Here is a 24591-nt window from a genome sequence, read left to right as displayed (position 1 = left end):
ATTGAGGATGCATGGTGACTTGGTTTCACATGGCCAAGCATTCTTATCTCCACAGGGCCCAGTGGCATGCCAGGAGCTTCTTTTCTTTTTTTTTTTTTTTTTAATTTTTTGTTTATTGCGGTAACGTTGGTTTATAACATTGTAAAAATTTCAGGTGTACATCATTGTACTTCTATTTCTGCATGGACTACATCATGTTCACCACCAAAATACTAATTACAACCCATCACCACACACATGTACCGAATTATCCCTTTCACCCTCCTCCCTCCCCCCTTCCCCTCTGGTAACCACCAATCCAATCTCTGTCCCTATGTGTTTGTTTATTGTTGTTATTATCCACTACTTAATGAAGGAAATCATACGGTATTTGACCTTCTCCCTCTGACTTATTTCACTTTGCATTATACCCTCAATGTCCATCCATGTTGTCACAAATGGCTGGATTTTGTCGTTTCTTATGGCTGAGTAGTATTCCATTGTGTATATATACCACAGCTTCTTTATCCATTCATCCCTTGATGGGCACTTAGGTTGCTTCCAAGTCTTGGCTATCGTGAATAAGGCTGCAATGAACACAGGGGTGCATGTACCTTTACAAATTGGTGTTTTCAAGTTCTTTGGATAAATACCCAGCAGTGGAATAGCTGGATCATATGGTAGTTCTATCGTTGATTTTTTGAGGAATCTCCATACTGTTTTCCATAGTGGCTGCACCAGTTTGCACTCCCACCAGCAGTGTATGAGAGTTCCCTTCTCTCCACATCCTCTCCAACACATGTTGTTTCCTGTCTTGTTAATTATAGCCATTCTGACGGGCGTGAGGTGATATCTCATTGTAGTTTTGATTTGCATTTCCCTGATAGTTAGTGATTTTGAACATCTTTTCATGTGTCTGTTGGCCATCTGTATATCTTCTTTGGAGAAATGTCTGTTCAGGTCTTTTGCCCATTTTTTAATTGGGTTGGTAGTTTTGTTGTTGAGATGCATGAGTTCTTTATATATTTTGGAGATTAAGCCCTAATCAGATGTATGGTTTGCAAATATCTTCTCCCAATTGTTAGGTTGTCTTTTCGTTTTGTTGATGGTTTCCTTTGCTGTGCAGAAGCTTTTTAGTTTGATGTAGTCCCATTTGTTTATTTTTTCTATTGTTTCTCTTGCCCGGTCAGATGTGGTGTTTGAAAAGATGTTGCTAAGACCGATGTCGAAGAGCGTACTGCCTATGTTTTCTTCTAGAACTTTCACAGTTTCAGGTCTTACATTCAAGTCTTTAATCCATTTGGAGTTAATTTTTGTGTATGGTGTAAGGTAAGGGTCTACTTTCATTTTTTGCATATGGCTATCCAGTTTTCCCAACACCATTTGTTGAAGAGACTTTCTTTTCCCCAATCTATGTTCTTGGCTCCTTTGTCAAAGATTAGCTGTCCATAGATGTGTGGGTTTATTTCGGGGCTTTCGATTCTATTCCATTGATCTGTGTGTCTGTTTTTGTGCCAGTACCATGCTGTTTTGGTTACTATAGCTTTGTAGTATACTTTGAAATCAGGGAGTGTGATACCTCCAGCTTTGTTCTTTTTTCCCAGGATTCCTTTAGCTATTCGGGGTCTTCTGCTGTTCCATATAAATTTTAGGATTCTTTGTTCTATTTCTGTGAAAAATGTTGTTGGAACTTTGATAGGGATTGCATTGAATCTATAGATGGCTTTAGGAAGTATGGACATCTTAACTATGTTAATTCTTCCAATCCAAGAGCACGGAATATCTTTCCATTTCTTTGTGTCTTCTTCAGTTTCTTTCAGAAATGTTTTATAGTTTTCGGTGTACAGATCTTTTACCTCTTTGGTTAAGTTTATTCCTAGGTATTTTATTCTTTTTGTTGCAATTGTAAATGGGATGGTATTCTTAATTTCTCTTTCTGCTACTTCGTTGTTAGTGTACAGAAATGCAACTGATTTTTGTATGTTGATTTTGTATCCTGCAACTTTACCATATTCGTTTATTACTTCTAAAAGTTTTCTGGTGGATTCTTTAGGGTTTTCTATATATAAAATCATGTCATCTGCAAATAGTGACAGTTTCACTTCTTCCTTTCCAATTTGGATCCCTTTTATTTCTTTCTCTTGCCTGATTGCTCTGGCTAGGACTTCCAATACTATGTTAAATAGGAGTGGTGACAGTGGGCATCCTTGTCTGGTTCCTGTTCTTAGAGGGATAGGTTTCAGTTTTTCACCATTGAGGATGATATTAGCTGTGGGTTTCTCATATATGGTCTTTATTATGTTGAGGTACTTTCCTTCTATACCCATTTTATTCAGAGTTTTTATCATAAATGGATGCTGGATCTTGTCAAATGCTTTCTCTGCGTCTATTGAGATGATCATGTGATTTTTTTCTTCATTTTATTAATGTGGTGTATTACGTTGATTGATTTGCGAATGTTAAACCATCCCTGCATACCTAGAATAAATCCCACTTGATCATGGTGTATAATCTTTTTAACGTATTATTGTATGCGATTTGCTAGTATTTTGTTGAGGATTTTCGCATCGATGTTCATCAGTGATATTGGCCTGTAATTTTCTTTTTTTTGTGTTGTCCTTGTCTGGTTTTGGTATCAGGGTAATGTCACCTTCGTAGAATGAGTTAGGGAGCTTCCCCCCCTCCTCAATTTTTTGGAAGAGTTTGAGAAGGATAGGTATTAAGTCTTCTTTGAATGTTTGGTAGAATTCACCAGGGAAGCCGTCTGGTCCTGGACTTTTATTTTTGAGGAGGTTTTTGATTACTGTTTCTATCTCCTTACTGGTGATTGGTCTATTCAAATTCTCTACTTCTTCTTGATCCAGTTTTGGAAGGTTGTATGATTCTAAGAATTTATCCATTTCTTCCAGATTGTCGAATTGGTTGGCATATAGTTTTTCATAGTATTCTCTTATAATCTTTTGTATTTCTGAGGTGTCTGTTGTAACCTCTCCTCTTTCATTTCTGATTTTACTTATTTGTGCCTTCTCTCTTTTTTTCTTGGTGAGTCTAGCTAAAGGTTTGTCTATTTTGTTGATCTTTTCAAAGAACCAGCTCTTGGTTTTATTAATTTTTTCTATTGTTTTTTTGGTCTCTATTTCATTTATTTCTGCTCTGATTTTTATTATTTCCCTTCTTCTACTGATTTTGGGCTTTGTTTGTTCTTCTTTTCAGGAGGTTATTTTCAAAAAGCGTGTGATTATCTACTATAGATGACATGTTCTTGCTCATTCTGCATGGGTTTCTCTGATTGGGGCTTGCCACGAACTCCACACTGCATTATTTTCCATCAGTCATATCTCCAACAGTATACAGAATTTCAGATCATATAGCTCGGGTGGAAGGGCTACTTCACCTCAGCCAGGACCTGCTGCAGAGCCCTTTTCTGCACTAGACTCTACTCAAAGTTGGCAGCATTCTTTGTCACTTTGTATATGGGTATTCCTAAGTGTTGAATATGTTGCTTTCAGATCACAAAGAAGTCTACCTGGAAGTGTACTTTCTTCTTAATAGTAGAGGATACATAATACAGCAATTTGTCTTTTACTTGACTGAAGTGGCAGGTTTCACGAATCTTTGTAGGTTTTGCCTCTCTCCCTCTGGAGAACATGTGTCTTAATAAGGCTTCTAATGTGCATGACATTCTTTCCCCATGATCTCTTATCAGATTGATGTCATCGATGTAATTAATTACTGTGATGGTCTGCAGGGCATTTACACGATCCAGATCTTCTCATGCTATATTTTAACAGAGGAGGCAAAATCGTAAATACATATTTTGTCGCTCCCTTGCAAACTGTTTCTGATTTTCTTTCCTGATTGGGATGGAAAATAATACAGTTGTCCAAATCAGTGACTGTATGCTATATACCTGAACTCATTACTATAGCAAAAATACCACTTCCAGAGGCTACTGCTAATTGGTAGAGCTTGCAGTAGTCTACAGCCATCCTCCAGTTACATTCACAGAGTGGTGTATAAAATAGAGATATGATAGTGAGCTATAATAGTGACCACCAACCTTACATCCTTTTGATCTTTACGGTGGCACTAATCTCTACCATTTCCCTGGGATGTGATACAGTTTTTTATTTACTATTGTATCTTAAGGGGACAGTGGGTAATCTCAGAGATTTTCACTTGGTCTTTTCCACTATTATAGCTCTTACAGTACAGGCCAAGGACCAATTATGTGAAGTAACTCCAACTCCAAAGTATTTCAATACTTATAAATTCACAGACCCATAAAATGACCACCATATGGACCCAATAGACCCACTGTAAGCTAGACCTTGGCCAAGAATCCATTTATAACCTGCTATATGCCTGTTCTAACATGTGGACCGTGACAATGCTTTAGGTCTCTGGGTATCATTGTCAACTCAGACCCTTTGTTTGGTAGTTTTCAAGATATCTGGGTATTCTCCCCTTTGCAATGTACAGTTGATCAAGTAAATGGTCATAGGTCCCGGTGGCAGAAAGACTAAGATGTCCCTTGATGCTCCTTGACTCCTGATATTCCTGCCCTTGTGTATTCCCTTCCGTTGAATGTGGGCTGACTTAGCAACTTCTTTCTAACTAATAGAATATTGCAAAGGTCATAGGAAGTCACTTCCATTATTAAGTTACAAAACATTGTAACTTCTTTCTTGCTAGAAGACTCTTTATTGACTCTCTCTTGCTGGTGTTGATGTAGCAAGATGCCGTATTGGAGAAGCCCACACAGCAATGAACTGAGGGTGGCCCTGGCATGAAAATGAGGTTCTCAGTCTAATAGCTTGTAAGGATGTAAATCCTGCAAATAATCATGTGAGCTTGGAAGTGATCCTTTTCCAGTTTCGTCTTCAGATAAATCCTAGCCCAAACCTTGATTGAAGCCATATGAAAGGTCTTGAGGTAGAGGACCCAGCAAGGCTGTGTTCATATTCCTGAACCTCAGAAACTTTGAGATAATGACTATATGTTGCTCTAAGCTGCTAAGTTTGTGGTAGTTTGTTACACAGCAACAGATAATACAGCGTAATATAGAGTCTGATTCCATTTTTGATGTTGGACTGCTGAATGTCCCCTCCTTTGGTGCAGGTGGGAAGTTCAAACTACACAAACTCCAGCCTGTGCATGGGAACCCTTACACAGCCCCACCCCTAAGCACAATAAAAACCCAAGCCAGTCTCCCCTCCCTGATCTCTCAATTCATTTTGAAACCTGCTTGGAATACTGCCTTGCTCCCCCTAGAAAATCTCAATATGCGGGTGTCTTGACATGAGTACAGCCATGTTTGGCTGTTCCATTGACCTACAGCCACCAGCACACAAAGAAATATAAAGCTGCTTTCTGTGTGGTGGGAACTGGCCTTTCTCCCAGGAACTGGCCCTTCTCCAAGAGACAGTTGCAAAATTGTAACATTACAAGGCTCTTTGGGCATCGTAGCTTGGGACGGACTGGCCAGCTATGCTGGGCTGGGATGATAACTAGGGAGCACAATGCACGTACACAACTGCTGGGCTGGGACGATAGCCAGGGGGCTCAGTGCACGTACGCCACTGATAACCATTTGTGCATGGGAACTAAATGCTTGCTCTGCAAACTCTGTAACTGCTTACTCTGGAAATTACTGATGCTATATAAACTGCTGGAAACTGAGGACTGGTGAGCACCTCACCTGTTGAGGGGACGCCTTGCCCAGGACTTCTGATGATCGGACTCCTGCCTAGCCGTGTCAATTGAAGGGACTCTCCCAGGCAGTGGGGCGTGGATGTTGTGAGTAACCGATCTGATGTGTTTTCTTTTCAGTCAACCTGGTGTTTCTCTTTCTGGTTGATTTGTGTCATTTCCCTTCAGTCGATCTGGTGTTCCCCTTTCTGATTGATTTGATGTTTTCCCCTCTCATTATTTGACCTATCCGGATCTGTTTGTGGACTATTGCCTTTACTCTCCTCTATATAATAAAATATACCTTCAGTCCATTTGTTTGGGTTGGAAAGTTTCTTTTATGTCTCTGATCAAATCCACCGAACCTCTCAAAAAAGTGGGTAATAAACCTTTCTGTATCCTCTTGGTGTATGTGTGGTAACATCAGTCTTGACATTCAAACCAAATTTTGGGTTGCGGGTTTATCCCACATCTCTAGCGTGGCTGCCAACTGGAGCAGTGAGCAGAGTGTCTAGGCAATGGCCACCACTACCACGGGTTTTTCTTCTCATGCTTTGGCTTGCTAACTAGCTGTGCTGCCTTTTGACAACTATACGTTTTGAGTTGCTGCTGGCTGGAAAGCATGCTCTTTGACCTGTGCTGCTGTCTGCTGGAGAGTTTGTGCTTTGAGCTTTGCAGATTTATGCTGTATTTGCTGAGTCCTACAAACCTCTGTTATAGATTTAACTGATCTAAGTCAGAAGTTTTGACAATTGGAATTTATAGGAATGAATTGAGGCCCTCCTTAAAGTAGCCCCGGGTCATGTGTCTTGGCCCAAACCTATCTATCTTAGATTGAATCATACATCTCAATTCCAGCATAAGTCATTACTGACACTAGGCTCAGAGGACTGACACTTACCCTAAGACCATTAGTTGTGTGTTTCACCCGGACGTTGGCCCCCATTCTGAAGTGCACTCAGGAGAAAGACTGATCACCCTGAGCAATACTCAGGCCCACTGGGTGATTGTTTCTGTGAAGGAAGAGCAATCACTATGTGGCATGCTCGAGTCTACACTCCTAAAACCAGATGGCTCACTAAGACCCTACAAAATATCTTTGCCGGCACTGCTGCCTATGCCTCTGTCAGAAAAACAGATTCTGATCCTCAGGGTTAAGGAAAAAAACACCCATGGAACCATGTGGCAAAGTCCCTTATGAAAAGTGGCCTGAATGCTTTATCCTCACCCCTTTTCAAGGGCTGTATCACAACATCACCCTATTAGAAAACTGTAAAATAAAACAATAAGGACTCTGGGTTTGATTGAGGACCACAGATTATGTGGTCAGAAAGGAGGGTGGGGAAATCAGTACCCACTTGGAAAGGAGAGTGGGGAAATCAGTATCCAGAGTTGCTAAAATGTATTACAATATATTACCTAAAGTGTCCATTTTTAACAAAAAATTATGAGACATACAAAGAAACAGGAAACTATGACCCATACACAGGAAAAAAAGCAAGCAACAGAAACTGTCTGTGAGAGGGCCCAGATGTCACAATTAACATCAAAGACAAGGACATCAAAGCAGCCATTAAAATTATGTCAAGAACTAAAGGAAACCATGATTAGAGAACCAAAGGAAAATATGACAATGCTTCATCAAAGAGCAACCATTAATAAAGAGAGTTAAATTATAAAAAGAACAGAATAGAAATTCTTGAGTTTAAAACTCCAATAACCAAAATGAAAAATTGACTTGAGGGGCTCAGCAGACTTGAGCTGATACAAGAAAGAATCAGTGAACATGAAGATTATGAAGATTATGTAATACAAACAACAGAGAGAAAAAAGAATGAAGAAAAAATGAACAGTGCCTCAGAGAAATGTAGGGCACCATTAAGAATGCCAGCATACATGTAGAGAGGAGAGAAGCAGAAACAACATTTGAAGAAATAATGGTTGAAAATTTCCCAATTTGCTGAAAAACTTTAATATACACATCCAAGAAGCTCAAGAAACTCTTAAGCAAAGATCCACAGAGACATCATAGTAAAACTGTTGAAAGCTAAAGTCAAGAAGAAAATCTTGAAAGCACCAACACAAAAAATGACTCATCACTTACAAGGGAACCCCAATAATGTTAACAGCAGATCTCTTATCAGAAACAATGGAGGCCAGGGCCAGCCCCGTGGCTTAGTGGTTAAGTGCGCGCACTCCGCTGCTGGCGGCCCGAGACGCACCGCTTCTCCGGCCATGCTGAGGCCACGTCCCACATACAGCAACTAGAAGGATGTGCAACTATGACATACAACTATCTACTGGGGCTTTGGGGGAGAAAAAAAAAAAGGAGGTGGATTGGCAATAGATGTTAGCTCAGAGCTGGTCTTCCTCAGCAAAAAGAGGAGGATTAGCATGGATGTTAGCTCAGGGCTGATCTTCCTCACAAAAAAAAAAAAAAAAAGAAGAAACAATGGAGGCCAGAAGATAATGGGATGACATAATCAAAGTGCTGGGGGGGAATCTGTACATAAAGAATTCTGTATGCAAGCAAAACTCTTTCAGAAATAGTGAAATAAAGACATTCCCAGTTAAACCAAAACTAAGAGAATTTGTTGCTAACAGACCTACCTTACAAGATACACTAAAGAATATTCTTCAGATTGAAAGCAAGTGATTCTAGATGGTAAAAAAAAAAAAAAGGAGCAATGGTAATTATGTAATTATAAAAGACAGCATAAATGCATATTTCTTCTCTTAACTGATCTAAAAAGCAATTATATAGCTATATGAAACAATGTTTTGTGCTGGTCTCAGCCTATCAATAACTAATGTGGCTGGACTGGCCCTTGTGGTTCTTATTACAACTGCAAGATATCCTCAGCAGTAAACATCAGGAAACTTGGAAAGAGACAAGGTTTATTAGTTACAGGTCCTGGAAATTACCTGGCACACCTGGGGCCACACAGTGAGGTTGCAGGTAGAGAGAGAGAGTGATGGCCCAGGGTTCTGCTTTTATTGGGGTCAAGAGTGGGGCCCTAGGGTTTCATGGGCTCACTCTTTATTGGTAAATTTAAAACATAAGAGCAGGAACTTAAAGCATGGGAAGAGAAAAAACAAGCAGCCCAAATGGTCAGCTACCAAAATCAACCACGATCTTTAAAACAAAAGAGCCTTGGTGGGGGGTGGGCGGGCTCTTTATCTTGTCCTGCGGCTGGCAATGTGTTTATTTGAGATAGCCATCTTTGAAGGGGATGCCTCTTTGAAGTGGATGCCCTGGCAATCAACGCTTAGGTCAGGTACTTGCATTATAAAAAAAGAAAAACTTCAAGGCTAATACTATTTATACAATACAATATTTACACAACTGTATACAATATAATTGTATTGTTAGGCCTAGAACATACATAAATGTACTACATTAAACAATAATAGCACAAAGAAGGTGGGAAGGAGCAAAGTTGTACTAGACTGAAGAAATGACACCAGATGTTAACTTGAATCCACAGGAAACAAAGAGAAATAGAAATGGTAAATAAGAAGGTTAATATAACAAACTCTATAAATATGCATTTTGCCTCTTTTCTTTACTCAGCACTTTTTTTTGTTTTTTTTTTTGGCTGAGGAAGATTCACCCTAAGCTAACATCCACTGTCAATCTTTCTCTTTTTGTATGTGAGCTGCCATCACAGCATGGCCGCTGACAGACGAGTGGTGTAGGTCCGTGCCCGGGAACCGAACCCAGGCCACCAAAGCAGAGTGCACCAAACTTAACCACGAGGCCACTGTGGCTTGCCCTCAGCATCTTTAATAGACACAAAAATATATAAAGTTTTGGTTTGTGACATACATAGATATAATATGTATAATAATAACACAAAATGGAGGAAGAGGAAACAGAGATATATAGGGGTAACATTTCCACATCTCACTGGAATTGTTAGTATACAGATGAAGTAGATTTTGATAACTTAAGATGTATATGGCAAGCTACCTAGGAGACATTTAAGACCTTCCCAGACAAACAAAAACTGTGGGAGTTCATCACCACTAGACCTACCTTAAAAGAAATGCTAAAGGGAGTTCTTCAAGTTGAAATGAAAAGGCCCTAAACAACAACATGAAAACATATGAAAGTATAAAAATCACTGGTAAAAGTAAATAGTCAAATTCAGGATGCTCTAATATTGTTATGGTGGTGTGTAAATCACTTTTAATTCCAGTATAAAAGTTAAAAGACAAAAAATATTAAAAAAATAACTATACAATAATTTCTTAATTGATACACAACATAAAAAGATGTAAAATGTGACATCAATATCATAAAATGTCAGGGGAGGGCAGAAGTAAAAATGCAATTGAAGTTATCAGCTTAAAATATAGACTGTTATAATTATAAAATGTTTTACGTAAGTCTTAAAGTCTCATAGTAATCACAAAGAAAAAACCTATAGTAGATACACAAAAGACAAAGAGAAAGGAATCAAAGAATATCTCTATTTAAAAAAATCATCAATTCAAAAAGGAAAACAGCATGAGAGGAAGGAACAAACAACTACAATACAGTCAGAAAACAATGAAAAAAATGGCAATAAAAAGACCTTACCTATCAATAATTACTTTAACTGTAAAACGATTAAATTCTCCAATCAAGGACACAGAGTGGCCGAATGGATTTTAAAAACAATATCCAAAAATATGCTGCCTACAAGAGAATCACTTTAGCTTTAGGACACACATAGGCTGAAAGTGAAAGAATGAAAAAAGATATTCTATGCAAATAGTAATCAAAAGAGAGCAGGGCGGTTATACTTATATCAGAAAAAATAGACTTTCAGTCAAAATCTGTCACAAGAGACAAGGGTCACTATATGATAAGTGGTCAATTCATAAAGGGGATATAACAATTGTAATATATATGCACCCAACATCAGAGTACCTAAATATACAAAGCAAATATTGACAGATCTGAAAGGGAAAAATAGCAGTATACTAACAGTAGGGAACTTCAATATCCCACTTTTACCAATGGATAGCTCATCCAAACAGAACATCAATAAGGAAACACTGGACTTAAATTAACATTTCAGACCAAATGGAACTAACAGACGTATACAGAACATTCCATCCAACCATAGCAGAGTACACATTCTTCTCAAGCACATACAGAACACTCTCCAGGACAGATTATATGTTAGGCCACAAAACAAGTCTTAACACATTTAAGAAGAGTGAAATCATATCAAGTATCTTTTCTGACCACAATGGTATGAAACTAGAAATCATTAACAGGAGGAAAATTGGAAAATTCACAGATATATGAAAACTAAACACCACACTCCTGACAAACCAATGGATCAAAAAACAAATCAAAAGGGAAATCAAAGGGGCCGGCCTGGTGGCATAGTGGTTAAGTTCGCACACTCCACTTTGGCGGCCCGGGGTTTGCAGGTTTGGATCACAGGTGTGGACCTATATGCCACTTATCAAGCCATGCTGTGGTTGGCATCCCACATATAAAATAGTAGAAGATGGGAACGGATGTTAGCTCAGGGCCAATCTTCCTCAGGAAAAAAGAGGAGGATTGGCAATGGAGGTTAGCTCAGGGCTAATCTTTCTCACCAAAAAAAAAAAAAAAATAGAGAGAGAGAAATCAAAAAGTATCTTGAGAAAAATGAAAATGGAAACAAAACATACAAAAATGTATGAGATAAAGCAAATACAGTTCTAAGAGGGAAGTGTATAGTGAAAAAAGCCTACATTAAGAAAAAAGATCTTAAGTAAACTACCTAACTTTATACTTCAAGGAACTAGAAAAACAACTAAGCTCAAAGTTAGCAGAAGGAAGGAAATGATAAACATTAGAGCAGATATAAATGAAACAGAGACTAGAAAGACAACAGAAAAGATCAATAAAACTAAGAGTTGGTCCTTTGAAGGCATAAACAAAGTTTAAACACTTTTAGCTAGTCTAACCAGAAAGAGAGAGAGGACTCAATATAATATTACGAATAAAAGAGGAGGGTTCCAGTATTGTAGAGCAGGCAATGAAGGATCTGGAGAAGAGAGGCAATAGATAGACAGCTGGCACAATGTTTGTAAATCCCTGGAATATATTAAAAACAAAGAAAAGTGGAGCAAATAAGGCCCAATAATGAGAATATCATGAATCAAGTATTATGATTAATGCATTTTGTCCATAGAATTTTAAAATTTAATTCCTGGAAGACTACAAAAGAAGTGACAGCTATGGTTGCCCCTGTGTAGGGTAAACAGGTGGCTACAGGAATAGATATTAGAAGAGACTTAATTTTCACTTTTTTTTTGGTAATTTTTGAATTTTATAGCATCTACTTTTATTACCTAAAAATTTTTTTTATTTAAAAAATTAATGTAACATCAAAACATACGGTTGGGAATCAACCCAATAGAAATACAGGAATGACGATGTAAGAATATTTATTGCATGACACTTCTGGTGAAAAAGAAGTAGAAACAATCTGAATGTCTACAGTAGGGAATGGTTCAAAATACTGACATACATCACATACTAGACATATTCTAAAGCTGTAAAAAGAATGAGTTAGACCTACATGTATTGACCTGGAAAAATGTCCGTGATTATTTATTAAGTGAAAAAGGCAAACTGCCATTAAATATGTCACCACAGGGGGTAAAACCTCTTCCACACACATGCAACAAGCCCTTCATATGTGCAGGTATGTCTGAGCATGAAGAAAGGAGCAACACACGTACTGGCTAGCTCAGGGATTTGTGGGAGGGGAAGAAGTTGTTTTCATTTTATTTCTACCACACTTCACTGGTTTCTGTGAAAACAAATAATTTTATAAAATTTATTTCCAATAGTAGTTATTACATTAACTCAGAAACAGCATTGAAAACTGAGCAATTTTTACCTTTCAATAACTTTTCCATTTTCCCACTTGAAAAAATAAATTTGATTTTCAAGGATTACTGAAATAAATAAATACTAATGAAACTCAGTATTTTACTTTTTCCTTAAAGAAAAAAAAAAAACAAAGAAAATGTGTATCTCCAAAAATAATTTCATGATGCTAGACCAGCATGGGGGGAGAGGAGAGGAAACCTTACTGGCGTCTCAACAGTATGAAGTGTCTGATGTAGATTAAATTGTAAACCATGGTGAAAGGCCTTCCTACATTCATAAGTTTTCTTCCCAGAATGAATTCTCTGATGGTGTGAGAAGCTTGAATGATAGCTAAAGGCCTTCCCACATTCCTTACATTCATATGGCTTCTCACCAGTATGAATTCTTTGATGTTGAATAAGGTGTGAATGAAGTCTAAAGGCTTTACCACATATCATACATTCATGAGGTTTCTCACCAGTGTGAATTCTCTGGTGTCTTTTGAGGTGTGAGCACTGTCTAAAAGTCTTACCACACTCCTTACACCCATAGGGTTTCTCACCAGTATGAATCCTCTGATGCAGGGTAAGTTGTAAGCCATCACAAAAGGCCTTCCCACATTCACTACATTCATAAGGTTTTTTGCCAGAATGAATTTTCTGATGGTGAGAGAAGCTTGAGTGATAACTAAAGGCTTTTCCACATTCTCTACATTCATAGGGTTTCTCACCAGTATGAATTCTCTGATGTATGGTAAGGTGTGAGCGATGCCTAAAAGTCTTTCCACATTCTTTACATTCATAGGGTTTCTCTCCAGTATGGAGTCGCAAATGTTCAGTAAGTTGAAAGCCACGAATAAAAGCCTTCCCACATTGCTTACATTCATAGGGTTTTTCACCAGTATGAAGTCTCTGATGTTGAGTAAGTTGTGATCGCTGCCTAAAGGCCTTCCCGCATTCCTTACATTCATAGGGTTTCTCACCAGTGTGAATTCTCTGATGTAGAATAAGTTCTGAGCCATAATTAAAGGGCTTCCCACATTCTTTACATTCATACCGTTTTCCATGGTTAGGAATTCTCAGATGTTGTTTAAATTGTGAGCGAGGAATAAAGGCCTTCCAGCATCCCTTACATTCATTGTATTTGTTACTATTTTGAATTCGCTGTTGTTTAGTAAGGTATGATGTATTAACAGTTTCTGCACATTCCTTACATTCAGAAAGTTTTTCTTTAGAATGAGTTCTTTTGTGATGACTAAAGAATAAATGGTAACCACAGTTTTTTCTACATTCTTTACATTCAAAGATTTTCTCTCTCTTATAAAATTCCTGAGTGAGTAAAGTATGTTGGCTAAAAATGGGCATGTGTTCTTGGTTGATAATAAACTGCCTGAAATAGCCTTCCTGTTGTCCCTGTTGTCTCTCAAACTGAATTCTGCATTCCCAAATATCTCTGAAAATGGATTTCTCAGGATTATGGCTTTTAAATTGTTCCATGATAGCCCATTGGGATGAGTCTGTCTCGTAAATGTCTCTTTTTGGAGATAACTTCTTGGGCTTACACCTGGACACCAAGTCTGAAAGATAAGAAACACATTTTAATTGCTGGTTTTGTGTTACAACAGAAATAAAATATCTATGGTACAAAAGAGAGATAACTGAAAATAATTCGCACAAGAAATGAAAGGCTTGGAGAGCTCTTAAATACTGTCATGCAATTGAATGAAAAAAGGGTAAGGAGAACACAGAGAAATGAGAGCTCATGAGAGAAAGCAAGGAAGTTAACAAGTCAAGTCAATGATTCTGAAATTTTGATCTACCTCAGCATCACCCTGGGAGTTTTGCTGCAACTATGGATGTTTGGGAAACATTCTAGATCAACTGAATCAGAGTCAGTTTTGGAATGAGATCAACTGAATCAGAATCTACAAGAGTTTGTTTGTTTGTTTATTTGTTTGTTTGTATTTATTTATTTATTTGGAAGATCAGCCCTAAGCTAACATCCATGCTAATCCTCCTCTTTTTGCTGAGGAAGACCGGCTCTGAGCTAACATCTATTGCCAATCCTCCTCCTTTTTTTTTTTCACCCAAAGCCCCAGTACATAGTTGTATGGCATAGTTGCACAGCCTTCTACTTGCTGTTTGTGGGACGTGGCCTCAGCATGGCCGGAGAAGCGGTGCGTCGGTGCGCGCCCGGGATCCGAACCCAGGCTGCCAGTAGCGGAGCGCGTGCACTTAACCCCTAAGCCACGGGGCCAGCCCTGTACGTTTAACACTCTCCACCAGGCCAAAGGATTATGTTATGGAGACTACTAGTTGCCCCCAAATATTAATTATTCCCCTTTTGTATAGTGACTGAACTCATGGTTTGTAGTTGAGAACAAGGCTGTCCAATATAAACATTGCATTTCCCAGGCTCCTTTCCAGCAGAATATGCCATGTAACTGGATTCTGCCTAATGAAATGTACGAGTATTATGTAGTAGCTTCTGAGAACTTTCCTTAAGAGCCAGCTGGCCCACGTCCTATATCCCTTATTCTCCTGCTTCCTTAGCAAAGCTGGCTGCAATGTGGATTTGGTGTCATGGTTGTCACATGATGGTTTTGCAGAGCAGAGCTGCCATTCCAGCCTAGACTTTCATGCAAGAGAAAATTAACCTTCCATATAGTTTAAACCACTATTATTTTGGGGTCTCTGTCACATGCAGCCAAAACTATATCCAAACTAATATAGCTTTCCACTAAACTGAAATTTAAAAAATCCAACTCTTTACCATGAAAATATAAGGCTTCTGCTTACCTATAATACCTCGTTTGAGTCCATTTCCCTTTTATTCACTGTGCTACAACACTAACCTCCTTTCAACAACTAGGACATTCCAAAGCCTCTCCTATCTTAGAGCTTTTCAGAGGCTGTTTCAGAAGAAAAAGGTTGAGACTGACAGCTATACAAAACATTCTATTCTAACACAATTTACTTTTGCATTTTCCTAATGATAGACATTGGGTTGTTTCCAGTTGGCTATTATGATTAGTACTGCTAGGAACATTCATATACATTTCTTTTGGTGGAAACAGGACTCTTTTCTGCTAGGTGTATACACCTAGGAATGAAATTGCTGCACCACAGGATATGCATTTATTCAGCTTTAAATGACACTATGCAACAGTTTTTATGCAACTAATTTACAATTCCATCAAACTGTAAAAGACTTCAGTTCCTCACATCCTCACCGCCACGTATTATTGCCAATCTTATATTCAGGCATCCTGGCAGATGTGTTGTGATACCACATTGTGGTTTAATTTGCATTTTCCCTGATGACAAATGAGGTTGAGCACTTTTTCATATGTTTATTGGGCAAGTGGATATCTTCTTTAATAAACTGCCTATCCAGGTCTTTTGTCCATTTTTATTGATTTTTTTGTAGTAAAACTCATATAACATAAAATCCACCATTTTAACCAATTTGAAGTAACTCTTAGTATATTCTCAATGTTGTGCAACCATCAGATCACTATCTGATAATTGCAATTCCAGAGCATTTTCATCATGCCAAAAAGAAACCCCATACGCATAGTCATTTCCTATTCCCCTCTTCCTCTCAGCCCCTGACAACCACTAAACTGCTTTACGTCTCTACAAATTTGCCTATTCTGGACATTTCATACAAATGTAATCATACAAGATGTGACCTTTTGTGTCTGTTTTCATTCAGTGTAATGTTTCAAGCTTCAACCATGTTTGTAGCATGTTTCAGTACTTCATTCCTTTTTATGACTAATATTTCATTGTATAGATATACCATATTTTGTTTATCCATTCATCAGTTGAGGGACATTTGGCTAGTTTCTGGGTAATATTTTTCTTTTTGATTTGTAGAAATTCTTAATATATTCTGGATATAACCAACATATATATTGCAATATCTTCTCCCACTCTGGGGCTGGTCCTTTCACTCTCTTAATAGTATGTTTTGATGAACAGACGTTCTTGATTTTAAGGTAGTCTAATCCCAAGGTCATGAAAATATACTTATATTGTCTTCTAGAAGCTTTTACTATTTTATCTTTCATACTTAGATCAATAATCCACCTAGATTAGATATTATGGTGTGAGGCAGGAATCAAGATTCCCATTTTTTGATATAGATAACCAATTGACTCAGCACCATTTATTGAAAAGACCATTCTTTCCCTGCCTTTATCTTATCAAATGACTGTGTATGTTAGTCATTTTCTCTGTAATCCACTCCAATAAACACTTCTAGCTAAAGTCACTATCAAAATCAATGCTCAAGTGCCAGTCTTCACTCGACTTGTTAGCAGCATTTGACACAACTGATCAATCCCTTTGCTTCCTGTATACCATATTCTCCTGGTTATCCTCCTATCTCTCTACTTATACTCAGTTCCCCCTAATGCATCTCCCTCCACTTCCTGAACTCTAAATGTTGAAATGTCCCAGAACTCAGGCTCTGGCCAGCTCTCAATCTACACTCTTTCCCTAAACACTAGGCTGGCTTAAATACCAGTCATATACTGCTAAGTTTTAAATTTATACTGCTAGCTTTTTTTTTTTTTAGTTTTTAATTGTGGTAAAATACACATAAAATTTACCATCTTAACCATATTTTTTGTGTGTATGTGAGGAAGATTAGCCCTGAGCTAACATCTTTGCCAATCCTCCTCTTTTTGCTGAGGAAGATTGGCCCTGGGCTAACATCTGTGCCCATCTTCCTCTACTTTATTTGTTTTCTTCCTCTACTTTATATGTGTGACACCTGCCACAGCATGGCTTGATAAGCGGCGCATAGGTCCACGCCAGGGATCCAAACCCTTGAACCCCGGGCCGCCGAAGCAGAGTGCATGAACTTAACCACTACACCACTGGCCCGGCCCCACCATCTTAACCATTTTTAAGTGTACAGTTCAGTAGTGTTAAGTACGTTCACACTGTCGTGCAACCAATCTCCAGAACTTTTTCACCTTGCAGAACTAAAGCTCTGTACCCATTCCTCCCTCCCCCAGTTCCTGGCAAGCACCATTGTACTTCCTGTTTCTATGGATTTGACTGCTCTAGATACCTCATATCAGTGAAATCATACTATATTTGTCTTTTGTGACTGGCTTATTTCACTTAACAGAACACCCTCAAGGTTCAACCATGTTGTAGCATGTGTCAGAATTTACTTCCTTTTTAAGGCTGCATAATATTCCACTGTATGTATATACTGTTTATCCATTCATCTGTTGATGAACACCTAGGTTGCTTCCACCTTTTGGCTATTGTGTATAATGCTGCTAAGAAGATGGGTGTACAAATATCTGTTTGAGTCACTGCTTTCAATTCTTTTGGGTATATATCCAGAAGTAGAAATGCTGGATCATATGGTAATTCTATTTTTAATTTTTTAAGGAACCACCATACTGTTTCCCACAGTGGCTGCACCTTTATACTAACACCAACACAAGCGTTCCCATTTCCCCATATCCTCACACCAACACTTTTTATTTTATGTTTTTTGATAGTAGCCATCCTAATGGATGTGAAGTGATATTTCATTGTGGTTTTGATTTGCATTTCCCTAATGATGTTGAGCATCTTTTCATGTACTTGCTGGCCATTTGTATATCTTCTTTGGAGAAATGTCTATTCAAATCCTTTTCCCATTTTTTTAATTGAGTTGTTTGGGTTTTTTGTTGTTGATTTGTAGGAGTTCTCTATATATTCTAGGTATTAACCCCTTATCAGCTATATTATTTGCAAATATTTTCTCCTATTTCACAGGTTGCCTTTCACTTTATGGATTGAGTCCTTTGATGTGTATATTTCTAGCTTTTATCTTACCCCTGAGCTCCAGGTTAATCATCTAATTGCCTCTTTGAAATCTTCAGGTAAATATGTAATAAGTATCTCAACCATAACATGTCCAAAAAGACCTTCAATTCCCCCTTTTTAGACTCATTCATACTCCAGCTTAACCCATCTCAGTAAATGCAACCATCTTTTACCAACAGGTTAAGCCAAAAGCCTAGTTTTTTCTTCCTACTCAATTTACAGTCCATTAGCAAGCACGGTCAACTTATTCTTTAATATGTATAATAACATTTGATTATTTATCACCACCATTTCTATTACAGTCTAAGCCACCACCATTGTACTACTGCAGTAGCTCTCAAATTGGTCACCTGCTTTCTTTCTTGTTCCATTAAGCACATCATATCTAAATGATATGATATAACTTTTGCTTTTAAATCCCTCTAATAGTTTCCCATCACATTTAGGAAAAAAAGATTCTTATCATGGTCTATAAGGCACTATATTCGCTGCCCTCTATCTACCCCTATGATCAAAACTTGAAGGATGAAACTAAAGCCATATTTAGAGGAAAATTTACGGCCTTGAATGCAAACAGAAAAAAGAAATTCTTACAATGAATCATCTAAACATCTATCTCAAGAAGTTAGAAGAAGAATAGCAAACTAAAATGCAAAACAGTAGAATAAAGGAAAAAACAAAAATAGGGCAGAATGAAACAGAAACAAATATATAATAGAGAGGATTCCTAGCAAGACTGGTCAAGAAAAACAAACTATCTCCCCTACAGATTAAACGTTAATTACAAAGAAAAAAATTACAGTGGAGAAACCTGGCAAACACCACCCAAACCAAGTGATCAAAGGTAACATCACCAATAATGGGAAAGAATAACATTATGTGCCTCCTTAAATGATACACTAAGAAGGATATGTCACTAATGCAACAATCCTGCCCAAAATGTATAACTTGAATTTAATCATGAAGAACTATCAAAATACTCCAATTGAAGGACATTCTATAAAGGTGGCCAGTATTCTTCAAAAACACCAATGTCATGAAATCCAAAGAAAGGCTGAGGAACTTTTCAGATTAAAGTAAAGAGAAATGTAACATGAGTTCCTGAGTCAAGTGAAAAGGGCAATATTGGAATAATTAGTGAAACATGAATACAGACAATATATGAGATAATAGTTTTGGGTCAATGTAAAATTTCCTGAATTTATGAAATGTAAGAGTATCCTCATTCTTAGGAAAGATAAGCTTAAGTATTTAGGGTAAAACGACTTGACGGAAATGGAATAAATAAGGCAAACATGGTGAAATATTAACAATTGGTGAACCTAGGTGAACGGCATATGGGAGTTGTTTTGATATTCTTGCATCTCTTCTGTAAGTTTAAAAATAATTCAAAATAAATTTTTATTTTATAAAAGAGAGCAAGAGAAGGTAAAAATATTCAATATTAAAAGTGAAAAGGGGGGACAGCATTACAAACAAAAACTCATCCCCTCACAGAATCAAATTCTAGTGGAATAACATTAATAAAATGATTAGTAAATGAATTAGTATGTCAGATGGCAAAAATGCTATAGAAAAGTAAAATAAGAGGGAAAGAGATGAAAAGTTCCAAATAATGGAGGTGGGGTTATAATTTTAAATAAAGTAGTCAGAAAAGCCTCACTTTTGTGACATTTGAGGAAAAAAAAGCTGTAGGAGATAAAGAGAGTCATGCCTATGTGGGGGAGAGCAATCCAGGCAGAGAACATAGCACGTCCCTAAAAAGAAAGCTTCACTGGCTTCTTAGAGGAACATCAAGGAGACTAGGATGGCTCAAACCAAGTAAGAGAAGACAGAGAGCTGGAGATCAGAGATTCAACAGAAATCCAATCAAATCCCTATAAGGTTTTTTGAAGAACTTTAAAAACTGATTCAATATGTGGAAGATAAACCAACACATGCACAGACAGAACTGTTTGGTGGTTACCAGGGGCTAGGGGGGTGGGGGGTGGGCACAAGGGGTGGAGGGATGCACGTATATAGTGACTGACAAACAATAATGTACAACAAAAATTTCACAATAAAAAAAATTTTTTAAAAACTGATTCAAAAATACATATGAAAGAACAAATGTTCAAAACACTCCTGAAGAAAAACAAAGAGAACTTCTCCTACCTATGATAAAGACTTATCATAAAGACTTAGAAATTAAGACAGTGTGGTATTCACATAGGGCTTGACCCACAGAAAGACCAGATACAGACCCACATAGGATGCACTGCAGATCAGTGAGGAAAAAAATAAATTATTTAATGAATGATATTAGAACAACTAGCTATAGATATGAAAAAACAAATAGCTTGGATCCCTACCATGCACCATAAATACATAAATATAAACTCTAAATGGATGTAAGACTTACAAGTTAAAGGAAAAACTGTAAAGCTTATGGAAAAAATATGGATATATAGAAAAAACACCTCAAGGTAGAATGGATATCTTAAATGAGACAAACAGGCTAACCAGAAAAAAGGTAACTTAAAAGAAAAATGGGCAAAAGATCTGAAGAGGCGTTTCAGAGAAGAGGAAACACCAGTGTTAAATAATCATATGCAAAAATGCTCAAACTCATCAGGAATCCAGGAAATTCAAATTAAGATATAATGAGATACAATTTCATACTCATTAGATTGCTAAAAATTAAAATGTCTAAGAATTTCATTTGCTGTTAAGATGCTGAACAACTAGAATTGTTACACACTGCCAGTGGTAATATAAATTAGTACCAACACTTAGGAAAAGAATTTGTTGTGATATAAAGTTGAAGATGTACATGTTCTATGACCTGGCAATTCTAATTCTAGCAAATAGCCTGGAGAAAATCTTGTATTATATGCTTCAGGAGACATGTGGAGGAATATTCATAGCACCATTGTGTGTACCAGCAAAAACTTACAAACAACCCAAATTATAACAGCCGGAAATTTTTGGAATGGAATATTATACAGCTGTTAAAATGAACTCAGGCATAAAATAATATGGGAAAATTATTAGAAACCATGTGGTATGAAATAACCAAATCACAGAAGACACATACACATTATCATTTTTAAAAACTCAAAAACAAGCAAAACACAACAATATAGTGTTTAAGGGCATACACAAGTGTGGTAAACTATTTTAAAAAACACAATAATCATAACAAAATTCAAGATAATGGTTATCTCTGGAGATGTAGCAGGGGATGGGATCAGGGAGAAGCACACAGGTAGCTTCCATGGCATTGGTAACATTCAATTCTTAACCAACTCACCAGACAGATAAGACACCTCAGACTAAAAGAAACACTCTATTCTCTCTGGAAAACACGACAGGACCCAGCAAGCTCAGTGGTACCAGCTAGCGGGCTACAAGCATGCCAAGCTGATCCAACAGCCAAGCTGTGTGCCTGCTGGAAGTTCCCCTCCTTGTTTATACTGGGAGATGAAACAAGTGTGAAAACCGGCCATTTCACTAAGCTAACTTCCTTGGAAAGACCAGATAATGGCAATTACTTAAGAAAAAACAAAAATAAAAACTGCTACAAGAAAAAGACTGGCTTTGAGGGGAACATAAAAATGAAGTACAGTGCATTCACATTGTCTTTATGATCTTCCTCTTTAAAGAAATCAAAGTAAATATCACAGAAAATGCATATTCCAAGGTTCATTTTATTTATTTATTATTTTATTGAGGTATATTGGCTTATAACATTGTGTAAATTTCAGGTGTACATCATTATATTTCAGTTTCTGTGTAGACTGCATCATGTTCACCACCAACAGTCTAGTTTTTACCCATCACTATACATATGTTCCCCCTTACCCCTTTTGCCCTCCCCCCATCCCCTTCCCCTCTGGCAAATACCAATCTGTTCTCCTTATCTATGTGTTTGTTTGTTTATCTTCTACATATGAGTGAAATCATATGGACTTGAGGAATTACCACATGGTGAATTCCCTGGGTTTTCTTTTTATCTCCCATATACCCCCATATAGGCACTGAAGAGGCATGCAACCTGGAACCACTGACATACACACACACACACACACACACACACACACACACACACACACCAAGATAAGTCTGCTCTCTCTAGCCAAAGGACCAGGAACAGGGAAGCCCAGCAGACCTAGTGGGATCCCCAGTGCCAGCTCCACAACCTGGGCCCTAGCTACAGTTTCATCAGCCAGCTACAGTAGGAGCAAGAAGTCCCCGTGATTGATCCACCAGTTTCAGCAGCAAGAGGAAGTCTGTTGCTGTCCCAGCCCCCACTTCACAACCAGCACTGCTGACAGATCCATCCAGCAGAAGGGCAGCATTAGCAGAGTCTTGCATCTCCCTGCCTCCACCCAGTGACATAAAGAAATCCATGCCCTGTGGTTTCAGTATCCACCTCCCCCATCCTGCAGAAGGTGGCCCAGCTCCGTTGGGGGTCTATGGAAGCTTTCTGTCCTTGCAGACAACAGCATCAGGGATTGAGCAGGAGCTCCAGCAGTAACAGAACTATGAAGAAGATCAGACTAGCACTGCAAGGACTCTGAAAACTAAGCTGCCATTAGAATAAAGCCTACAAAAGTAGGCCAAATCTATACAGTAAACCTAACAGGGTGACTACCTGCTAAAATAGAAGATTTAAATAGAATCAAGACTCTCTTAACATAGTAACTAAAATGTGCAGGATACCACTGAAAATCATACCAAAAGCCAGGAAAACCAAAGTCTTAAGGAGAAAAGACAATCAACTGACACCAATACCAAGATGAATTATCTGAAGGATTTTAAAGCAGTCTTCATAAAAAGGCATTGACAATCAATTTCAAATTCTCTTGAAACAAATGAAAAAATAGAATATCTCAGAAAAAATAGTGGTTATAAAAAGAACTAAATGGAATGAAAACTATAATAACCATTATAAAAGACACACTGAATGGTCTTAAGAGTAGAGCAGAGATGACAGAGGCTGGATTCAGTGAACTTAAAGACAGAATTTACTTAATCTGAATGACAACAAAAAAACACCCTTAAAAAAAAAAAAAAAAGAACAGAGCCTCAATCTCTATGGGACAATAATAAAAGATTCAACATTCATATCACCGAGTCTCAGAACGAGAGGAGAAAAACTGTGAGACTGAAAAAATATTCAAAGAAATAATGGTTAAAAACTTTCCAAATTTCATACAAGACACATATCTACAGATTCAAAAACCTGAATAAATTTCTAATAAGATAAATCCAAAGAAATCAAAACCAAGAAACACATTTCTAAAAGCTAGACAAAGAAATAATCTTAAAAAATAGCGAGAAACACAAATTACATATTGATGATAAAGAAACACCAATTTGAAAGACTTTGGACTTCTCATCTGAAACCATGGAGACCAAAAGGAAGTAACACAATACTTTTTAAGTGCTGAAAGAAAAGAACTGTCAGTCTCAAATTTTACACCCAGTGAAACTATCCCTAAGGAATGAAGAAGAAATAAAGGCATCCTCAGACAAAGGAAAACTAAGAGAATTTGTTTTTTGCAGACATGCCCTTAAAAAGTGACTAAAGGAAGCTCTCCCAACATAAAGAAAATGATAGCAGAAGAAGGCTGAGACCTTCAGAAAGAAAAGAACAATAAAATGGGCAAAAATAGAAGTAAACATAATGGACTATCCTTAATCCCATGAGCTTCTTTAATCCTATTTTTTGTGTGTGTGAGGAAGATCAGCCCTGAGCTAACATCCATGACAATCCTGCTCTTTTTGCTGAGGAAGACTGGCCCTGGGCTAACATCTGTGCCCATCTTTCTCCACTTTATATGGGATGCTGCCACGGCATGGCCTGACAAGCGGTATGACGGTGCATGCCTGGGATCAAACCCGGGCCGCCAGCAGCAGAGCGTGCACACTTAACTGCTATGCCATGGGGCCGGCCCCTAATCCTATTTTTTAACTGAAGCAACAATTATAACACTATCTCATGTGGTGATCAATGTATATAGAAGAAATACTTAAAACAATTATACTAAAAATTGGGGAGGGTAAAGGGACCTAAATGGATGTAAGGTTGTACACTTCACTTGAAGTGGTAAAATGTCAACACCAGCAGACTCTGTAAGTATGTATATATATGGTAATACCTAGAACAAACACTAAAAACAAAAAAACCAAAACCAAAGCAATATATTAAAAACATTATAAATAAAT

At 37.6% G+C, this 24591-nt stretch overlaps 1 protein-coding gene across 1 annotated transcript in view; it reads right to left on the bottom strand.

Moving 5' to 3' along the window:
* Positions 1-12032: 12032 nt before the first annotated feature.
* ZNF461 (zinc finger protein 461) overlaps positions 12033-24591 on the bottom strand; it is a 33572-nt gene continuing 21013 nt past the window's right edge. Inside the window, exon 5 of the mRNA XM_014794818.2 lies at positions 12033-14114. Within this exon, the coding sequence (XP_014650304.1) occupies positions 12718-14114 (1397 nt within the window). The 3' untranslated portion in view covers positions 12033-12717. The remainder of the gene's footprint in view (positions 14115-24591) is intronic.

This window comes from Ceratotherium simum, chromosome 33, assembly GCF_057802395.1.
Source record: "Ceratotherium simum simum isolate JZ-2026a chromosome 33, ASM5780239v1, whole genome shotgun sequence".
Taxonomy (NCBI): domain Eukaryota; kingdom Metazoa; phylum Chordata; class Mammalia; order Perissodactyla; family Rhinocerotidae; genus Ceratotherium; species Ceratotherium simum.
The sequence above is the reverse complement of the archived record's forward strand: the minus strand, read 5'-3'. Positions and strand labels throughout refer to the sequence as shown.